Source organism: Temnothorax nylanderi, unplaced genomic scaffold (genome assembly GCF_030848795.1).
Source record: "Temnothorax nylanderi isolate EJ_2023f unplaced genomic scaffold, tnyl_v1.0 TNYL_tig0029_pilon, whole genome shotgun sequence".
Classification (NCBI taxonomy): Eukaryota; Metazoa; Arthropoda; class Insecta; order Hymenoptera; family Formicidae; genus Temnothorax; species Temnothorax nylanderi.
Window position 1 is genome coordinate 412,022 of NW_027249091.1, and position 20,982 is coordinate 433,003.

The following is a 20,982-nucleotide window of genomic DNA, read 5'->3' on the forward strand; positions in this document are numbered from 1 at the left end:
GCGCCGTCATTCGCACGACGACGGTGCAAGGAATATCCACGATCGCTGATCAACGTCTCGACTCGCGCATTTCGATCACGTCCGACAATCTCGTCGTGTTGCTTTTTGTGTCAGAAATCGACCCCGCTTCGGTCCTCGCGCTCTGTAATTTTTCTCATATTGCCTCTCGATCGCCCTATATTCCCGCTTCTCTTTTTCTCCTTCGAATATACTTATATCTTCCTGTTTGTCTTCCGTCGCCGTCGCCGTCGCCGAACGCGGTCATTCCGACTCGATCGTTTCGGTAGCCTCGTAAATGGCATGTCGAAGTTTTAATTCGCCAATTGCGCGCAACAGATTTTGCATTTCCGCCCGAGAGTGATCGATCGCGATGTTCTCTCTCTCTCTCTCTCTCTCTCTCTCTCTCTCTCTCTCTCTCTCTTCTCGTCGCTCCCGTTCGCTCCTCTCTCTCATCTAGCAAACAGTTCTTGGATCGGGTACCCTCGAATCGTCTCCGCTCGCTTGGGATGCTCTGTAATTTACGGTTTTGGTTCATGCTCCCATCGAGGTGGAGTAATGACAGGTCGATCGGCTCCGGGCTACCATCTTTACCGGTTTCCGATTGCCCCGTCCCTTGTCTGCCTTACGTCGCCACTTTCGATTCCTCGCGATACCCCGCGATGACGACTGCTCCTGGGTCAGGCAATCGTTGACGGGTTTTGGGTCCTGAATTGCTGGACCACCGAGATGACGGACCCACTCGTCGTCGTCCTTGACGCTTCTGTCTGAATTCAATCGGCGAACGGAGATTCTTTGAAAACGCCTTGGTAGATGTATCGCCGAAAATCATCTCAGAGAATCCATTCGTAGCGAGAGTATCTAAATCGGTTTCAAGTATGCAAGTGTATTAATTAGCAGTCGTTAATTTTGATCGCCGGTAATTTAGAAACTCATCGCCAATCCTTGTGTAAAAAATTACGAGCAAGTCATTGCTTTTCCGGTAGCATCGTTATCTTTATTATATTAATAGTAAAATATAACAATTATTTTGAAATGGATATTTCGACAAAATTCGCTCCTCATATATATTTCAAAAAATGATGCCTCTTTATAACAAATCCATGCAAAATGTTCGATTCGTAAAAGGATCTTTGCGATTCAAATACATGATTTGTGTGATTTACGCATTTACGTTTTCCAGTTCAATTTTTACTAATCAGACGAATGCATCGGTTTTTACGATTCGTGGAAAACTTTCGTTTCTCTCGGAATCGGCATTCGCCGATAAACGTTGCTTATCGGCGAGAAATTTGTCAAGCTTCCCAATCTTTGTACGGATGTTTTCTGCCAAGATATGTGAAGAGTCATTAGTTGCATATCAACATTCATATGTTGTTTGATGATAATGATTCCGGTGATACCCGTAAAGTTAACCAAAACTGCTCTCGATCTTTCTTTCTATCACAACCATAGAATTTCGCTCGTGAAATTTCGACATATTAGGAATTTCAATTCCGAGGATATACGTAGCGTTTATCGTTGTTATATTTCAATGAAATTGGACGCTTAATAGGACAATTAAAACTTGTCGCCAATAAACACCGGACATTAATATTTAATAGAGCCGCGAAAGACGGTTCGAAATTGATGAGTTATTACTGTCATCGCGCTGTTCGTCAGAGCCTCGTTTCTGAGACCGTCCGCTTTGCTTATCGCGATACCAGTGCGATATTTTTCCGGTCGTCGATCGAGGATCGCCAGGACGCGGATCCTTTCGACTCGCACAGTTCGCTCGCCGACGCGCAACTCGCTCGTAAATCTCGCGCTGCCACGACGGCAAGGAGGTGATTTCGCGTTCCTAAGTTGCCTCTTCCTCCATCGCGGTATCCGTCGTAAAGTTGCAGCCGACCGAGCTCCTGTAAAATCCCATTTGATTTCGCCTCTGATGCTGGAGGCCGGGTCCGCTGCAACGGAAACGGTTGCAGCGGACAAGAGCCGAACAACGCAAGCTGCAACGTGCGAAATTGGCCTCCACGGACTGCGAAACTGCTTCTCGTCGACGCGTACACTGGGCGATCGCCGTCGCATATTCAGCGAGCTGTGATTTACCGTTTCCACGTTCGCGTCCACGACGACGATCTCCCCTCGTGGAAGGAGCATTCCGACGTGGCGAGCCATAAAGCGGCCCTCGACCGCGAAAAACTTTACTAGCAGAACAGCAGATGCAAATCCGGAGCGCGGCTCGAGTTCCCGGTTGCTCGCGGATCGTACCGCGGAAACGACACTTGTACGTCATCGATCATGATTAAGAAAGTCTTGTATGCATTCCGACAGCAAATACTCCGCTAGGCGAAGATTTATCTCGACACTATTGCGCTCCGCGTCGTGATGCGGACGGTGTCTCGTGCACTCGAACAAGATAGTTCGGTCAGGAAACATGAGGCGCTTTATACCGCGAATAATTTGCATACCGCGAGGTAAATTTCCCGTCTTACAGATCACGGTGTAGAAATTCCAGGACTCGTGACAGAGTTTCCAATAACGGATTCACCATGGCAGCAAGGGACACTATCGCGATACAGATCCAGGAAGTCTTAATATTAGTCGGAAGCCTCTCGAGTCACAAAGCAAGCGCTCGATCACGGATAAACTCGCGTACCGAAATGCAAATTCGGCGCAGAGCCCGAAGTCTCGATTTCTCGTACATTGTTCGCCTGACGTGACACCTGCGCGCCGCGGATCGTGATTGAACTTCGTTCAGGAAGTCTCGCGACTCGGGGGAAGTTATTCTGGTAACGAGCCGTAAAGTAGCGCTCGACCGCAAGAAGTTCGCCAGATGTGAAAGAGGATGCAAATCCGAAGCGAGGTACAAGTTTCTTAATTTCCGATGGATCACCTCTTCGGAACGATGCTTTCGCGTCGTAGACGGGTAATTAGAAATTAGCGACCCGATGAAAATGCCTCTATAATGAGTCATAAAGCAGCGTTTGACCGCGAAAACGCTATCAACGGCCCGAGGAAATGCAAATTCTAAGCGGATGCCTGTAGTTCTCGACTATCCTACAAACCGTCTCGTCGCAGATCATCGGAATCAAGCGACTCGAGAATCGTGACGTCTCTAATAACCGACTACGAGGATTTTGCAGCTAATCGATATGCTGACAGGCACTTGATATGTAAATGTATATCGATATTATCGGCAACTATTACAATTACTTCGCGCACAATTATTTCCATATAAAACTCTCTTCTATTTTCCATGCGAGGAACATAAAAGAAATTGAAGAGTTAAATACATTTATTTTGATATTATAATTTTTTTTCGTGATTTTGTTTATTGCATGGTTATCTATTAATTAGAAAAATTATTTAATGCAAATATAAATAGCGGCACATGTAAAATTTTCGTAAAATGCTGATTTGAAAAATCTTACTCACTGCAATGTCACGTGCTGTATTTTGACAGTAATCACGAAAGTGGCTAGAAAACACTCTCTCCGTTAGCACTACGACGTTAATTCGGTCCTATCGTAACTGAGAGTTAGCTCTGTGTCAATCTCGGCGCTTCGAACCTGTTAAAGACGTAACGGATTACTACTGAAGCGTGTATTTCGACATCCGTTCCGGATAATCGCGTGTCCTCGTCCGGCTCGCTTATGGCGACAAAATACCTAAACGGCGGTACAAACGGTCCGCCGTAAGCACCGGCAGAAGTACGGAGCTAATAGAGTTTCGAAGTGTATCGTCACGCGAGCTCTAACGAGCTTAAATTTCGGTTTAAATTTGTTCGACGGAACGAAACGTAAACAAAACGAGAGCGTACGATAGCGTGCACGCGTACATGGCCCGCACGTGTCACCGCGCCGCTCATTCAATGACAACCCTCGTGCGTTTCGCGGGGAACTCTTCCCAAGGTTTTTGCGCACGTCGCGTGCGTTTGCGAACGCGTGAACGACAGTCCCCGATATCGCGTTTCTCTCTCTCTCTCCCCCCTTTTCTCCCTCTTTCCGCCGTCCCTCTCGCCGAGAGAGAGAGAGAGAGAGAAAGAGAGACTAAAATTTATTCCGAATTAAACGTCCAGCGTTACCCACGCCTTTGCAACGGAGCCGCTCGAACGGATAAGCGCATCGCGCGTTGCATACGTATATACGTATATACCTATGTACGCGAGAAGTGCGTCCGCGAGAAACCGGTTTCCCGTACGTTTTAATTTCACGCCGACATCGGCGCAATTCAGTTTACACGGATACTCCCCGTTTCCTAACGCGCGCGCCTCGCGAGATTAACGCACCGGCCGGGTGCGCGCGTGCGTTTTCGGGACGTTGCGCGGGGGTAAAGTGCACCGCGCTCTGTGTATGTACGTGTCGCGTAAAATCTCCGCGAGACCGCTGGAAGATCGCGCTTTAATCCTGCGAAATTCTGCTGCAATTATCTCAATGCGTCATCGCTCCACTGCAATTACCGCTTGTGAGCCAAGATCAAAGTATAGGTAATTATATCGCGAGATGTGTTGAAACGAGTTCTGTCATTTCAAATATCGTCTTTGTTTTGGTCGCCCGGTAAGTTACGACTTACGAGTCCTTACGCTGTGCACGTAGTGATTGACGGACATTTTTATGAAATTGATATTACTACTATAAATATTATTTATCCTTTTTCAATGGAATGTCAAGGTCGGCCGTTTATTATCTCGGTAGAGCACATTGCGACGAATAATGACTTCGTTGTTGTCACTTCTATGATTACTCGCAGATTGTGTTACATGTCACAAAATTGACACCTTTATGAAATACAAGAATACTGGTAATTATTTCAAGAAAGCAACGCGATGATGAACTTAGTAGAGTACGGTACGAGGAAATATTGAAAAATTATCTCAGAATGTCATTTCAATTTTAATCACTCACAGATTGCGTCCGGCGCTACGTGCCGTAGAGAAAGAAAATAATAATTAAGAGGAAAAAAAAGATAATTATTTTATCATACAAAAATGATTTATCGATAATTATCCCGCGAAGTGTCACTTGAGTGATCAGATATTGTGATACATTATCACTTCTCGATTCATAATTTATTCAATTATTAGTTTTTTAAAATCGAATTTTACAAATCGCAATTTAAACGTTTGTATAATTACGTCTGCTCGATTAATATTGAACGTCACGTTTATTAATTATTAGAAAGCATCGTTTAGCGCGTGTTATATTCACGATTTTGTTTAAATATTTTAAACGATCGACATTTTTTACCGCTTTGTAGTTTCACGAAATGTTTCAACTTCCGTTCACAGTGACTGTTCGAATTTAAACTGCACCGTTTTAAACGACGATACAGTCTCAGGTGTGACATCATCGGTCGGAAATCGATCAAGTAGCGGCGTTAAAGTTTCACTGTTTTCTCACTGATCGATGCACACTATCGATTAAAGAACAGTCCATCAATATATTCCGATTTCTCACTCGTTGATCCAAAGAAAACGTGATGATCTACGGTGATCCTCGCAGAAATCAGCAGTAAATATAAACTGGAGTAGATTGCGATCACTGCGATGTCGATGAAAAGATTGTCCATTAAGAAATCGTGATTTAGTCAAAAGTGTCGAAATCTCAGATAGCGATATTTGTGGAAAAGCGTAGCTACAATTTCAATTCAGTTGCATCGTAATTAGCAACATTTTTGTGCAATAGTTTATCTCAGAACATCATATTTGAAAAAATATGACAGCTGCACAGCCGCTGACTTCGAGTTCAAGTGACAGCGTTTTTTCACCAGAAGAGCATCACTTTCGATAACTTGGATATTTTCAACCAGCTTGAGTCTTTTTTTCCAGGAAAATCTTGGATTGAGAAATTATCACTTTGTTGACGCGTAACGAACTCCGATCGCGCTCGTCGCTACAAATTGCCTCCTCGATCGGCGGGTCGATCCTTCTCGCGAGAGCAGATCTTCTATTTCTTCTTCTCCTCCTTCTTCTCCTCCTTCGTCGTTTCCGTCCTCTTCGATGTAGCGAATGTCCGACGGGACTCCCATCGGGATTTACATGTTACCGCGCAGGTATTTCACTTCAGGTACCGATATCTCGAACCGTTGCTCCGATGTCGCTTAGCACCACTCACACCAATGTACGAGACACTTTCGATGCACTGTTCGTCGTTCAACTCTCCGCTCTCACTTGTCGTCGTCGTCGTCCTCCTCGTTGTTCCTCCGTTTATTCCGATTTACCACGCGACTGTATTTTATAATCACCGTAAAATTGAAGCGTTTTATTTCTTTTATCCGCGGAGACACGAAGAGATTAATGCACGTTGACGTCCGTGTTTAATTTCAGGAATCGATTTACCATCGCGCATAAAGTGAATAGAGGATTATTATGCCTAATTAGACGGAATCGTCGAAGACAATCGTTATGTAACGCGGCGACAGTTTGAAAGGTCTCGACTCGCGTCAGCGTTCGCGAAAATATTCTCCGGTATGGATTTCGTCGGGTTATATGTCGGGTGCCAAAGTGCCCGAAGCACCTATTCGCAGAAGATGTCACCGAGGTAATGATCGTTTCTGGCGGTCGCTGTCACGTCTGGAGGTAATCCAAAAGTCAAAAACGCGCTCTTCGGCGAGCATACGTCCCGATTCGGAGTGCAGCTGATTTCGTCGTGCGCGCGAAACGTCAACCGCGTGTCTCTCCGGCGAGCGTCCAAGTACGATACATCAAAGTCCCGTCGTGTCGTTGTATCGCGCGTGTACTGCGGATGTACTCGCGACGTACCGTCACCTCGCGGCGAAGGAACGACTTCTCGATCACCGAGCGCGGAAACGTGTCGTGCGTAAATTCGGCGGTGTCAAACTCACCTGCAGTATGTATCCTCGCGTGTAATCCTCGTGGGTCCAACCGAAGGCAGCTAGTATACGTGTCACTTGCGCGGGTGGCAACTGGTTGAACAACTGATCGAGCAAGATCTTAAGGCGTATCGGCAGTGCGCGCGAGCCGTAGAGTACGAGGGATGCGACGTCAAACGCGGCCGTCGGCTCGACAGTCTCTGAAGCCGGTGGCCTCTCCTCCTTCTCCGCGACTTCGCCACCACCACCGACACAACCACCTCCACCACCACCGCCGCCGCCGCCGCCGCCGCCGCCGCCGCCGCCGTTACGATCCCCACCGGGGATACCGCCGCCACCACTACCACTGTCACTGCCACCACCACTACCGCCACCTCCGCCGCCGCCGTCACCTCCACCACCGCTAGCTCCCCCTCCTCCACTTGCTGCACTACCAGTCGCCGGTGCCGTCATCGTCGTCGTTGTCGTCGTCGGCGTCGCCGTCGTCGTCGTCGCCGCCGCCGCCGTCGCCGTCGCCGTCGTCACCGATGCCGGGTGTTTTACCCTCCCTACGACGCTTTTGTCCTCCCTACCAGTAGAGCGAGGGCTGGAGACGACATCCCCACTACCTGCCCCACCACCACCACCACCACCACCACCACCGAGCCGCTGCTGTTGTTGAGCATATTGCTGCTGCTGCTGCTGCTGTTGCTGTTGCTGCTGTTGGTGGTGGATGCTTGATAGTCGCGCCAGCGCTGAAACACGAGCAAGTGGAAAAGAGAGAGGTCAGAAAAGAACCTTCTTGCCGGTAGTGCACGCGTGCGTGTGAGCGCGTGTGTATCGGTGGGTGAATGTGGACAAACGTCCTCTGTCGTCCCTTTCCTCTCCCACCATGTCCCCACCCTATCCAGTCCCCCTCGCGTGCCCCACCAGTGTCCCAAGCTCCGGGTACTCCCACCCCCGCACACGTTCTCTCTCGTCTATCTCTGTTCGCGTCGTGTCTCCCTTTCTCGCGGCTCGATTTCTCTTTCTCTCTCACTCCGTCACCCGCGGTCGTACCCTCGAGCGGACTCGGTTGTCCCCCCCCTGTTCCCCCACCGCCGCTCTGTCTTTCTCTCTCCGGTTCTGTCTCCGGTATCGTCGAGGCAACCTAGGGTCGCCGTGGCACCGAGGGTACTTACTTACCCCCATCCGTCCTCGCGACCGGACCTACCGTTCCCCACTCCCGATCGACCCTACTACTAGCACCGCCAGCGCGTCATTTCTACCACTACCATTGCTACTACCACTATCGTTTTACTACTACCACACCGTCGTCAGTCCGGTACCACCACTAGTGCCGTGCCACCACTGTACGTCAAGTATACGAGGACGACCGCGATGAGTCGCGCGGCGTTTCCCCCTCCACCCGGATTTTCTCATGAGACTCCGGCATCCATCAACCTGCTGCTGCCGCCGCCGTCGTACCGTCTCGACTTGTACGAGGACCATCCGCACGCTACTGGCGCGGCGCGGCGAGAAGAGAACAGTATTCGCAGGTATCCTCGCAACGCGATGTTGATCGCTCGATTTCGTAGCGTGCCCCCCGGGATTATAGGGCTTTCCCCCACGAACTTAGTAAAAAAAATCGATTACATATGCTTTTCCCTCGTCACCAGATTGAAATAATGAAAATTACATATGTTACGCAAATAAGTACATGGTTTATACTGTTTCATCATTGCTCAAGACGTGTATAATCAGGTGGAACTCAATTTGTTTCAAGCTGTACGACTGAGATTAAAGCGAGATGCATAATGCACTCCGTTCTATACACACGTATATATGATACTATCCAGAACTTAATACGGGCTACTTTGTAGTGCAGTTGTGCGGATAATCCGATTCGAGTTGCACTTTGATATTCGAGGAGAAAGTTGATGTTGCGAAGGTGGTGGACGGTCATAAGTAGTTCGATGCAAGGTGCGTTTGTACAATGAACTCTCAGTTCGTAATCGAACATACAGTAATACATGTGTTCATTTGTGATCAAATAAAAAAAAAGAGAGAAAAGAATATATATAGGTATATATTTTTTTCTTTTATTTTTCTGTCAATTATATAGTTAGGTTATTATCACCGTTACAAACATTTCGAGATTTTCATATTATAAAACGAGTAATTATAGTAGAAGAACTGCGTGTATAACGGTTAATTAACTATTCTACGCGAATGTTTATGTAACAACGGACTCGTAAGTTTCTTATTCAGAAATGACTTTAAAGAAAATACTAATTTAACGTAACATTGCTGTCCCGCACGTTGCCGCGAAAGGGAGCGAACAACGAGACACGCAGAAATTCGCGCAAAAATCACCGAGAACGCGTCGTGGATTCCAATAGAATTATTACATCGCGATACGGTTATTTATTGATAGTCTGACGCCATTGAATCACGATTCCTTGCCGCGGCGTTATCGAAAGTATGCGCGCGTGAGCACCGATACGTGGGATGCATTTTGTATTAACTATCCCCCTCCTCGCTGCCCACCCCCTCGTCCTTAAATTAATAATCGTAGTCCACGATACGAACGTGAGATCGGACGGTTGATAAATCGCGTACAATAAACGCCGGATAAACGTATGACAAATCGACGTATCGTATCGTCGTGAAATCGATATAAGCATCGCCGCGGAGATTTATTGTTACCTTGGGTGCAACGTTCCTTAATGAGGCAAAAGAGCGGATCATCGGCCGTTCGTCGCCTCGGTACGCGCTTCGCGCGCGCTACGGTATCGCGTTATGGCTGTGGCCGGAAATCGCGCGCTCCGTGCGCACTCACAAAAAAGGGGGAGAAAAATAAAAACGTCGACGCTTTCTTGGACACGGTGTCGAACGTAGTAGCGACGCAGGTTGTGTGCGCACGCTCATCGTTGTCGTCTCGTCGTGGGGAACACCCATCCAATACCAACAGGGACCGGCGCGGCGGCGGCCGGACGCTTTCCCTCTAAGAACCGTCACGCTTTTCGCACCTGACGATTACTATCTCGGGACACGAAAGTTTATGGATCTCCTTATAGCCCCGACGGACTTAACCGCGGACTCGCAGATCGTATCGCGGATCTGCTGCGGCGCGGCGCGGCGCGGCGGCCGTTGTGTTTCGCATACGACGAAAACGCTAATCGAACGTGTTGCGCGCTAATGCTTTTCTCCTATCTGCCCCCTCGCCGCTCTTCATCAATCTGTGAGCTCCGCACTTGCCGGACGGGACGATCGAGAGTGTCCGTCGCTGTGGTGCGATTGATATTCGCCGCACGTGAATGAACGATAAGAGATTGGAGTAACGCGGTTATTTTTTTAAGGAAGGATATCGCGATCGTTCATCCTTCGTCAAAATTGTGATGCGTCTATAGACTTGAACAAATGTAAAGTTTGTTTATTCTTTCACGATCTGAGTCAAAGTCATTTTTTAGTGAGAATTGGATTATTAACTATTTCTACAATTTGCTAATTAAATTAAATCTGTGGAATTTTACAGAAATAAAACTTGTACGTGAAATTAGAAGAAACATGATAAAATCATTGACAAAAGAGAAAAGAAAGAAAAAACTTTATGGACAAGTCTGTGGTTTTCTTTTTAATCGGGTAAACAAAATTAATTTATAAAAGTTTTATTGCGATTTGAAATCTTAAGGAGATATTAAAATCGCTTCAGATGATTGAAGATTAATAATGACTCGGAAAGTATTTTTCTTTCTCGTCGAGGATTTCGGGAGAATCGATAAACTCATTGCGTGCCGACGAGAAAGTCGTCGCAGGCCGTGATCCATTACATGTTTTCTTTCTGTGCGATCGATAAGATTTGAGAAGGCGTTGTGTTCCATTCGGCAACGATGGGCCTTTGCCAGCGTGATTGTCGTTCTAGGTGCCATATCGAGGGGATCCCCGCGAGCGGTCCCGACCCTCGCGGCTGGGCCCAGCGTGGGGTCAATAAAAACTAAGGAGTCATCGCGATTGGGCGCCACTTGTCATTAATGACTATTCGGTTTTTCGATTTAATTAAACGGCGATGACGATCTTGCCACCTAAATGCCGTGGGCGCGACCAGCAAACGAGCCGCACCGTCATTTAGAACGAAAGAGATCGCGACTAGATAGAGATAAAGACCAGAGTAATGATCCTTTCGCCGCTCTAAATGTACGAAAATGAAAATCGCTCGACGATTGTCGATATCGATGTCGGTTTCGCGTTCAGCTTTAAATAAAATCATTAATTAGAGGAGCGGATCCGCATTTCAACGGTGTAATCGATAATCCGTATATTGCGCGCACAAGATACCGCAGGAGCACCACAGTGCCGCTGAATTACACATACATAACCGCGCGGAGAAGCGCGGGCGGGATATACGTTGAATATAAAAACAAATCGCGTCAGCCGGTGGCGTACGAAATCGCATTTCCCGCGGCAGTGATAAACAAAACAGAATTATCTACGGATCGTCGCTATTTACCTGATCCTTGTTTTATTTCCCCTGACAGGCGCGCGTTGTTTTTTGCGTAATACCGGTGCACGCGGTCGAAGCTGGATTCGCGGGCATGTGTGTGCGGTGTGCGTGCGCGCGTGTTTTGCGTGTGTACGCGCGTGTGTCAACGAATTTTTCCGCGAGCACGTCCGCGTATCGAGGGGACGGTAATCCGATACCGAGCGACGTCCCCGCGTACGTTTGATTTGCGCGATATAAATGAAAATTAAACGGATCGCCGTTCGCTTTTGTTCGCGGTTAAATTAACGGGTCCGAAAAATTTGCATCTTCACGATCATCGTGTGTCATATCTACGTTATGTATTTTAATTCGCTGAGGATATGAGAAAATATAATTTTTGAACGTTTTTTTTTTAAGACAAAAGATTTAGTAGTATCAGCATATATTATGTAATCTAATTAAGAATGTATTAATTTCAGATTTTCTATTCTTCGATTTTTGGTTCTCCTAGTCTAGAGTTAAAAAAACTCATGACATTTTTCCAATTAATTTTCGCGTGACATCAAACGAGAGCGTGTCTTTCATTCTGCCGATTCCAGTCCAAATAACAGAGGGGAAAATGCGCGAATCAAGAAAAATCGCCCGAGGCTGTCTAATCCTATTTCCCGAAGCGTCGCGATGGACGAAGTCGACGAATTATATCCGCCGTTATTTACTTAGTTTCTCGTTTTTTCTCTCCACATGTTACATTTCCATTTTCCATAGTTTCGAATCTCAGAAAATTTTTCAAAAGCTACTCTTTTACAGTTATTAACATCATACGAATAATACAACGAAATCAATTCTAACGATTAATCATCTAACGACGGGATTGCTGTTTCCGCACGATGGATATCAATATCGTGATCGTTGAGATACGCTTGCTCTTGAGTAAAATCTCTTCCCAGACAAACACGATTACACCGTCGATATGAATGCCCCCGCAGTATTTCCCCAACTACTCGAGAAACCGATGCTTCTGGCGGATGCCCTTCGACATTTTCGCGAACGAAAAGTCCACACCGCCGCGACTATATCGACAGTTTTTTTTAACGGACGTACCATCCCGCGGTGTTTACGGGGGCGGCTTTCGACCCTTTTCGAAAACCGAAAGCCTGACGGTCGGTCGATCCCGGGCGCACCCCGGCCACGGAATGGAGATTCGAGTTTGTACGTGCATGTGTATGCATACATATATATATATTTTATATAGATACATATATATGTATGTATATATCTGTATGCATGTATAACCGCACGAGGACGTCCATAGTGGGATGTAATATCAATACGCCGCGGAAGCTGGATAGTCGCGTCTGATTTTCCGAGCGCATCGGCACGTGGATAATGTTTTAATGGAGTTTGCGGAGTGCGAGGAGAGCGAGAGCGAGCGAGAGAAAGAGAAAGGGAGAGGGATACTTGGCCGAGATGGTAGAGGCCAAGGGTGAAGTCGGCACACGGTTTACATACCATTTACTCGCGCCCTGTAACCTTGTCGAACGCTTGTTTACAGTGCTGTACAAACGGCGTCGCCAGCATTCGCGATGCCGATCCCATCACGAACTCTCGTCGTGGCGAATAATCGAATAATTTCCATTCCTTCGGGTTGATCTCTCCTATTGTCCACGGATTTATTTTACTTAATTTTTCGAAAGTGATAGAAATTAATTTTACATCTCTTTTTTTTAGAATTTTTAAACTCGAATATTTTAGAAACTCACTATTGATTTCACAAATATCATGTTAGAGTATTATATTAGAAATAATATACTAGAATGAAGGAGATATTCGAATATCTTTTTTTTTTTTTTTTTCCGGAAATTCAGAACTTAAGGGAACAACACGCGATTCATAGCTAGGAGTGACGTCGCGTTTCAAACTGGAGGCTCGCGGTCGAGTTCGTGCCAACGCTATTGTGATTTATGGCCGGCGTTTATAATGACACTTTCAATCCGACGCCGTTCGTCTCTTGGCGGCGGGCGACCGAAGATTATACCGTCCATGTAAAGTAAGCAAGAAGTCACTTATTACGTTGTTAGGAAAATTACACGGATGGAGTTTGCGTAATCTCCCGCACCGCGGACTTCCTTCGGCTATGTCAAACTCTTTTTCGTCTTTAGCTATTCTTTTCTCTATTCTCGTCTATTTTTCCGAGTACTCGTAAATTCCAGGTAAGGAAAGCAAAAGTGAAAAGTAGGTGCGAAGTGTCGGACAATTCGGAATCCTCTCTTGTTTTATCCTTACATCTGTGAGGTTGGAAAAAGATTTTGCGACAGTTATCCAGGATTGAGGAAAACGTTAAACGTGGAGTTTTCTTGACGATCTCCGGAATTATTCGTGACTCGACTGACCTACTGAAGGCGTAATTGAATATCGGGTTTCGCTTACGCATCGACGCTCTCAACAAATTGCCTTTTCGTCCTCGCGTGAGACTTTATGTCTTCTGCCACGCGGACGTCATTTCGCAACAGTTCGCTGGAACAAGACGTCGGTTATTACGTAAAAGTTGGCTCATAGTCAGCCCTGACACGATCCTCGGCGCAACGGGGATCGATCGTGCTACCCGATCGCCGTTTTGCAGAAAGTTAACCAATACCGGCGCGGCGAAGAGACCCCCACGAAGGACCATTGCGACGGACAGGCGGCCAGCGTGGGCCCTGTCGCAATCGTTCGCACGAACGTGTAAAAGACACCGGGCACGACAAGTGACCGTTGTGTCCCCCCTCCCCCCTCGAGAGACAGATAAAGATCTACCAGGTGTCCGTGAAGAGAACGTTATCTCTTCCACCTTGTATTTCGGGCATGTAAACCTGTGTTGCGTGTTTCCTGCCAATCTTACTCCGATGTTCTTTTACTTCCTCCTCTAATTTGTAAGTTCGCTTTCTTCGGATTGCAGAATGTAAAATGTGTATTTCGTTACGCAAATTTACGACGCTGACTGAACTTTGAATATAGCTCGTGGTACCGATACTGGTGGTAGTAGCATTTTTATTGAAAATAAAGTAAAGCGGTGAACAGGTAGTTGATAGGCGATTGATAACAATCGAATTCAGATCCTTCAATGTCGTATTTCGGAAGAATTCATGCTTCAGGGTTACCTCGTGTTGCCGCGCACCTGCTGCTCCTCGACACTATCCGGGTTGTGTTACGACGAGGCGGTCGCTCGGAAACGAAAAAAAGGAGCCGCTAATTATGAAAACTATCATTTGTTACCGAACGTGGAACGGTCGTGTTCTCCGCATGGGGCACTCGACGGGCTTTTTCGGGCGTCGTTAGCTTTTTTTCACGCTTTTTATGAACGCGTAATCGCCTTTTTATGAACTCTATTATTCAGCACGCATGAGTTGGATCGTTCCGATGATGGATGCACGTTATCAGATACTTTTAACAAAAATTACATTGACAATTTTGTTTCTCTCTATGTTGCATGTTGCTTGTTTCTACAATTTTTGCGTTTTTTTAAATGGCTCCTAACATAATATACTCTAATAAAGTGAAAAGCGACGACAAAAATAAGAAAGATTTTCCTTCCTTCTAAAGTGTCATTGATTGATGCATAAACATCTTGAATTGTCGCCCGTAAAATATTTGCTCAACGACCTCAGCAGGGATTTCATTAGTGTTTCTTCAGCCTCGCCGGGACAATGCTACGGACACTTGTAGGCGCCGATGACCGGCCTAAATTTGCATGGTTCACCCGGTTCGTTCCTCTTTTCACACACCGTGGGTGAGCCTGCGACAGGTTTCCTATTCCTTTAGCTACGCTAGTGATACTTCACGCAAATCCTCCCTTCGTATATCCCCGTAGTGTTCTCTCGCGCGGGTCAATGTATCTTCGCTCGGACGTTGAATAGCGCGGACAATGCAGTCTCGGCTCTGACTGAAAACGCGTCACGCCCTGCGACCGAGGGTGCTATGCCGTGGAAACATTTCATCGGACTTGATCGTCCGATCTCGGGAGATTGCCTCGCTCGAAGGTATTGCTTGTCTGACCGCTGTGTTTTGATATATGGAGTACGTACGTAATTCGAACGGCGAATTAGATAGCGGGAGACTGTTATTTGGAAATAATTTTATTCCAAATAAAATTATGTGTTTTTAAGACGAAATAGAACATATTAATTTCGTAATGTGTAATTCTGTTCATTTTTTTCTCGAATAATTTTATTTAACAAAGTTTGAAAAAAATGTTACTTTTTAATCAATTGGAAATATGTTCTATCTTAACAGAAATGGAATTTTTTTCTCTCATGCTTGATTGAGTTGTAAACTTGCGATAGATAATGTCTCTTGAAATTTCGGTCATGACAAAATTAATGAATAGAAGATCACAGAAGGAAGAATTGAAGAATCAGTGACTAAAGGAAGAGAACACTCTCTGTATAGTTCAACTTAACGGATTCGCATTGTCCCTCTTTTTGTATACCGTTTGCAACATCGATAATTCGATCAAACACTCCTATACCCATAGGATTTTCGCATCGCTATTTTTTTTTTTAACGCATATTGTTGGTCCAACGAATCCGCGGGGTCCCTGTAGACCCAGCGCGATTACAATCGGTTTTTCGCGCCTCCGCGTTTTTGCACAACGTTCGACGAATAACAGGGCGATTTCCGACTACTCCCGAGGACGATCGTTCTGGTAGTTCGCGGGAAAATTCGCCGAAAAAAAAAAAGCGACCGGGAAAGCTGCCGCTGCCGGCTTTCGTTGCAGCGGAGGGGGGGGGGGGGGGCGGGCGGGTTGGCGGCTCGCGAAATTCAGGGTTATTTTTGCGCGTCGGCACGCTGCGCTACGAAGGGGTTAATTCTTTAATGGACGTGTAACGCGAGAGCGCGCGCGAGTGTGCGCGTAAAATAATTTTGATTCTTTCGAAATTTCGAATGCAGAGGAAGAGCGGCTAGCTGTCGCGTAGATTTTTCTTATGGAATAACGCGTTTTAATTGTTTCTAAAATTCTTTTCACGTCACTTGCGAACAATAACTCGCGATATTTCTCCCTGCATGCTACATACGCGATTATAATAATTAGCATTCCATACTTCTATGGTCAAAGTGGAGAACTTTGTGCGGCTTACCGCGCGCCGCGCCGTGGTTCGGCTCGGCTCGACTCGACGTCAGGTGTACGATTATCTCTTCGCGAATCACGGCCGGTCCGTTGCGCAAGGCGGTCGCAGCTTCGACACGAGCTGATCATTAATTTTACAGCTGGATTAAGCACGGAGCATCGTCGGAATAGAGAAATAAATCGGCGATAGTTTGCCCGAGCGCCATTGTTCTCGCGCCGTTCTCTCGTAAACTATAAGCCAGAAAGGGCGATTAATTGAAGACATTATACCGAGGCGGTAATATTGATGGCGATATAAATAATGTAACGCCCAGGAGATTTGGAGAAACGTTGATTTCGTCAAACGTCGATTTCGGGGTCACGCTCGAAAATTTAACGATAGTCGACAATGTCTCGTAGTGCTTTCCTTCTCTTTTCTTCCGTAAGAAAGCGGCGTTCGTTTAAGAATGAGAAAATCCACGCTCGAAAATCGCTCTGCGGTTTGGAAAGCGTGCCGACGATGAATCTTTAAAAAGAGAGGACGTTGCGGCAGAGCGCGGAAAAGACAATGCATCGCGCTGCGCCGCGCCGCGCCGCGCCTCGTTTCGCCTCGCCTCGCCGCGCGCTGCGTCTGTCGATGCAGGTATATGGCCCCGCGGCTCTATATATCGAAGCCCTCTTTCTCATCGCCGGAAAGCCGACGATTAGGCCAGTTTTGAAACGTAATGTAGCCGCCGTCACGAGGCCATTTGTCTTGCCGCGCGTCGGTGGACGTCGCGCTGCGGGATATATATTCTGTCTCGAGCTGAAGGAGCCCGGATAGGAGATAAGCGGGAGAGAGAAAGGTAGAGAGGGTGGGAGAAGAGGGACCCGCAAAATAATTGTTCGCTCGATGAGATGAGGGGCCTTACACTCGGGGTCCTACGAGCGACCCAGGGCGACCCAATTCGACGTACTTTTGTGATCCAAATGGGATGAGTCAACGATTGATGCTCGGTGCCACGGCTCCTATCGATTTTGCCGCCTGTCGATGGCTTTTTCGATCTTTCGGTTCCACGGCCGCCCGTCCGTCCCCCGAAGAAATCATTCTTCTCTTGGAAGAAGTCGTCTCCGCTTTTTTATCGCGCCGGACCGCGTTCTTTCAGCGAGTTCTGCAAATGGCATCTTTTTGTGGTCGCGAACGGGGACCACTTGCGTTTCGTGTGTTGCAGATGCAACCTTTTCAGACCGTGATGAGCAAATTGGAAATCGACTGACGTATTTTGTTGCGTTTTAAAATTTAAGTGATCTTATCTGTTCAGCATTCGTGACTTTGATCTTTCAGAGATTAAAATAATAACATAGTAGTTAACAGTTTTTTAAATTTTGTATGTATATAGCAATACAATAAATTTTTTAAATCAAAAATAGATGATCAAATGCGCACTGAAATATTTTTTAAAATGTCGCAACTATTGCTAATAATTTATCGGATATCGGCGCGCACGTGGTTCAACAAGTGCCGTTCGTACACGGACGCGTATGGAATTCATCGATTCATCACATATCAACGGTTTTTGTTCTTCCGGGGGCTTCCGCTTTCATCTCATTCTTCGCTTCCTTCGTTTTGCTCGTCGCTTTCCTCGCGATCGGTCGGTCGGTCTTTTTGCTTCGCGGGCTCGCCGTCCACTTCTTCTTCCTGCTCTTCGTCCTCGGGAGAATCCCGTGAGACGCGAAGGATTAAAAACCACAGACTTGTATCACGGACACGCTTGTTTTCCGAAAAGCGAACCAATTAACGGCGCGGACTTGGACTTGGCCCGAGCTCCGTTTAAACGACACGAACAGGTTGAAATCGCACGACGCACACAAGTGACGAGAAGAACACGAGGTAGGTACATATAAAGATAAATGTGAGATAAAGAAAAGAAGATAAATATGTACAGGATAAGGTTGTCTGACAAACGCGACAGACGTGTCCTGTCGTGCGAGTCCTACGTCGCGAGAAAGAGACCCATGGCACCCAGGGTCTCCCGGCTTTGATGTGACCGCCATCAGGGCTCTCTCCCGCCTCCCCCGATGACGAATCAACCATGCGAGATGGTCATTTTCACTACGGGGGACGGGCTATGATAATAATAGGTTTAACTCTGTCCCCCGGTCAGATCAGCGCGCGAGTTTTCGACCGCATGAAATTGTCTGAAAACCAACGTCGTTGTGTCCCCATCGTCGATTCTTCCGGATCCACGGGCCTCGACGAAGACCCGACCCGATCGCGTGTGTTTATCCGGGCGAACGCTAAACGGATTTCTCTTTCGCTGGTGTTCCTGAGCAATGTAGCAAGAACAGGAGCCAATCCCTCGTAGGAAAAATAAATCAGGTTGACTCGGATATGCCTTGGCAGGTACTTTTGACCTTGTCAGTCTCGTGTTTGCTGTCCACTGCTAATATTTATCCTTTTGGAAACGTTCAGGATGTAACCAGCGACGTAAGAAATCCTTTGCGATCGATTATCGAGGCTTGATGGCGGTATTTTGAAAGAGTATCGAACTTACATCGACGCGAGTGAGAACTATGCGAGACGAATGACGATAAACGCGTTTAAGCATTACGATAAATAAATGAAATTTTGCAGTTGCCTCTCAGAGACTCTTTCACGGCGGAGTAAAATCGCCGTACAAGATCCCATTATTGCAGCCGTAACGAGACTCGCGTTCTCCTGTCAATCGTCAGGCCCCGTGGCGCAAAAACGATAAGAGCCGCGCATCGATCGAGGCGGCGCGGGCGCATCGCGCCGGGCGCGCGCGCGGCAATTAATATCTATTATAGCGGCGGAAGCGAGAGGAGCGGCGGTGTGATCACGCCGGGGAAGGACGAGAGGCGCGGATGACGTGCCGATGACGTCACTGCCGGTCAACTACAAGTATTTCGCATTAGCCGGCGTCCCGCCCCGCCCCTGCCCCGCGATCCCGCTAATTAATTGGGTTAAAAAGACGTTAGAGCCGAATTGATCGGTCCATTCAAAGGCGCGGGCATCGACGAGCGCCGACGAGATAAAGTTATTATTCGCTCGTATCAATTTCGTACGCTTGCGCGATCGCGTGCCGACGCGCTATATCCGCCTTATCGTTTCAATTTGCTTCTCTCGCATAGACCGGGGCCCCCGCGCTCATGGGAAAAACAGTCGTTCGAGCCGCGGCTGTTTCCCGCAGTAAGTTTCGTCTCCGTCTGGGGCGATCCTCCCTCGATCTCTCGATCTTTTTATTAGACCCCCGGTCCAGGAAAGTGGACGCGAACCGTTCTCGCGTGTGTGAAGCTAAACGAGGGCTACGAGTCTCTTTCTCTCTCGAAGGATTTATGGAGCTTAACTGATGAACCGTTTAATTCTCGTTTCATTCAGTCGGTTATGAAGTGACAGCTAATTGTTATGTTATAAATGTGACACGTTTAGAACTAAAAATAGAATATTTTATAAGGTTTAATAGAGATATCAGTATTCATTTTACAGATCATTTCCCCTCGCATTGTAATAAAGCTGCGTGTACAACAATACGATCATCCGTTCGCTTCTTATTCTGGTCAATCGGTTTCCAGGGCTTGACAGCGAAACGAATTATGTAAAGCGTGCTCAAAAATTACCGGGTGTAATCCGCGAAGGTAAACTTTCACATTACAAGGCACGTTCTCTTATCTCTTTTGAGATCCTCTCGCGCGAGTAACGAGCTAAACGAAACGGACAAAAGAATTACCCGAATATTGTATTCGTGTGGAAAATCGCCTGTATATACGAAGGAAAATAGCGTGGCTACGATCAAGGCTACGTGAAAGACCCCCCACGTGCCCCGGATAATCGGGGCCTGCCGTTATGAATTTTGAAAAACACTGTAGCGCAAAAGGCCCTCGACAACCTTTTGTTTGGCTGTCACCGAATATTCCGGGGATCTCTAGGGAGTCCCAGAGAAGATCGAATCACTTCGCGTAGTATGACCGTCTTTTACCTTTTGTCTCCGTGTCATCGTCCTGATGCGAAAGCAAAGAAACGCGTTCGGATCAATGACTCTTCTTTATCATCGGTACATTTCTTGATAAGAGAAAGAATGATATATGTGTACACACGTAATATCGTGTAAAATTTTTTTCATTTTGAATATTCAGCGATTAGTAATCACGGATTACGTGTTCGTTTTCGAATACCGGATTATTTGAATTAATCGCAGTTAGATCGGCATTCGATTTTCGCTGAAGTTGTAACAACGTCTTTTACATTATTCAGTCAATAATCATATTCAAAATATTTGAAGAGAATCGTCGGCAGTATTTTTTGGATCGAGACGGGACGATTTACCGCCAACGATTTACAGACAACGGTGGACGATTTATTGGAGATCGCTTCGATCGCCAGCCGGAAGGGAATAATTCGACGGCACCTCCGGCGACTCTTACCGCCCGGGGAGGAGTTTCGCAGGATGACGCGCGACTCGCTCGCGAGTTCTCGGGGGACGGACAGGGGGGATATAGAGACCTTAAGGCACAATGCGACGCCTGTGGGTAGCCATTGACAAAAACGGCCGTGTCATCCCAGCCATGATACACCCCATTGTGCCTCCAAAGGACCTTCTGGAGACTGCATTATCGTTCCTATATCTTTTTATTAGACCGCTGGTCC

The 20,982-nt window shown here is 46.9% G+C and overlaps 1 protein-coding gene and 2 long non-coding RNA genes across 5 annotated transcripts in view; 2 read left to right on the top strand and 1 right to left on the bottom strand.

Moving 5' to 3' along the window:
* The window catches only part of LOC139770393 (uncharacterized), a 166,919-nt gene that overhangs the window by 21,534 nt on the left and 124,403 nt on the right, over positions 1 to 20,982 (top strand). The gene's annotated exons all lie outside the window — the stretch shown is intronic.
* LOC139770392 (uncharacterized) overlaps positions 1 to 20,982 on the bottom strand; it is a 240,621-nt gene that overhangs the window by 14,524 nt on the left and 205,115 nt on the right. For 2 of the 3 annotated variants that reach the window (XM_071702299.1, XM_071702300.1), the window contains exon 4: positions 6,826 to 7,547. In XM_071702299.1, the coding sequence (XP_071558400.1) occupies positions 6,826 to 7,547 (722 nt within the window). Of the gene's footprint in view, positions 1 to 6,825; positions 7,548 to 7,973; positions 8,076 to 20,982 lie in introns of those variants that run through there. The other variant, XM_071702301.1, reaches the window with a different exon arrangement.
* Positions 3,588 to 20,982, top strand: part of LOC139770394 (uncharacterized) — a 61,029-nt gene continuing 43,634 nt past the window's right edge. The window contains exon 1 of the long non-coding RNA XR_011717733.1: positions 3,588 to 4,468. This is a non-coding gene — a long non-coding RNA (uncharacterized lncRNA). The remainder of the gene's footprint in view (positions 4,469 to 20,982) is intronic.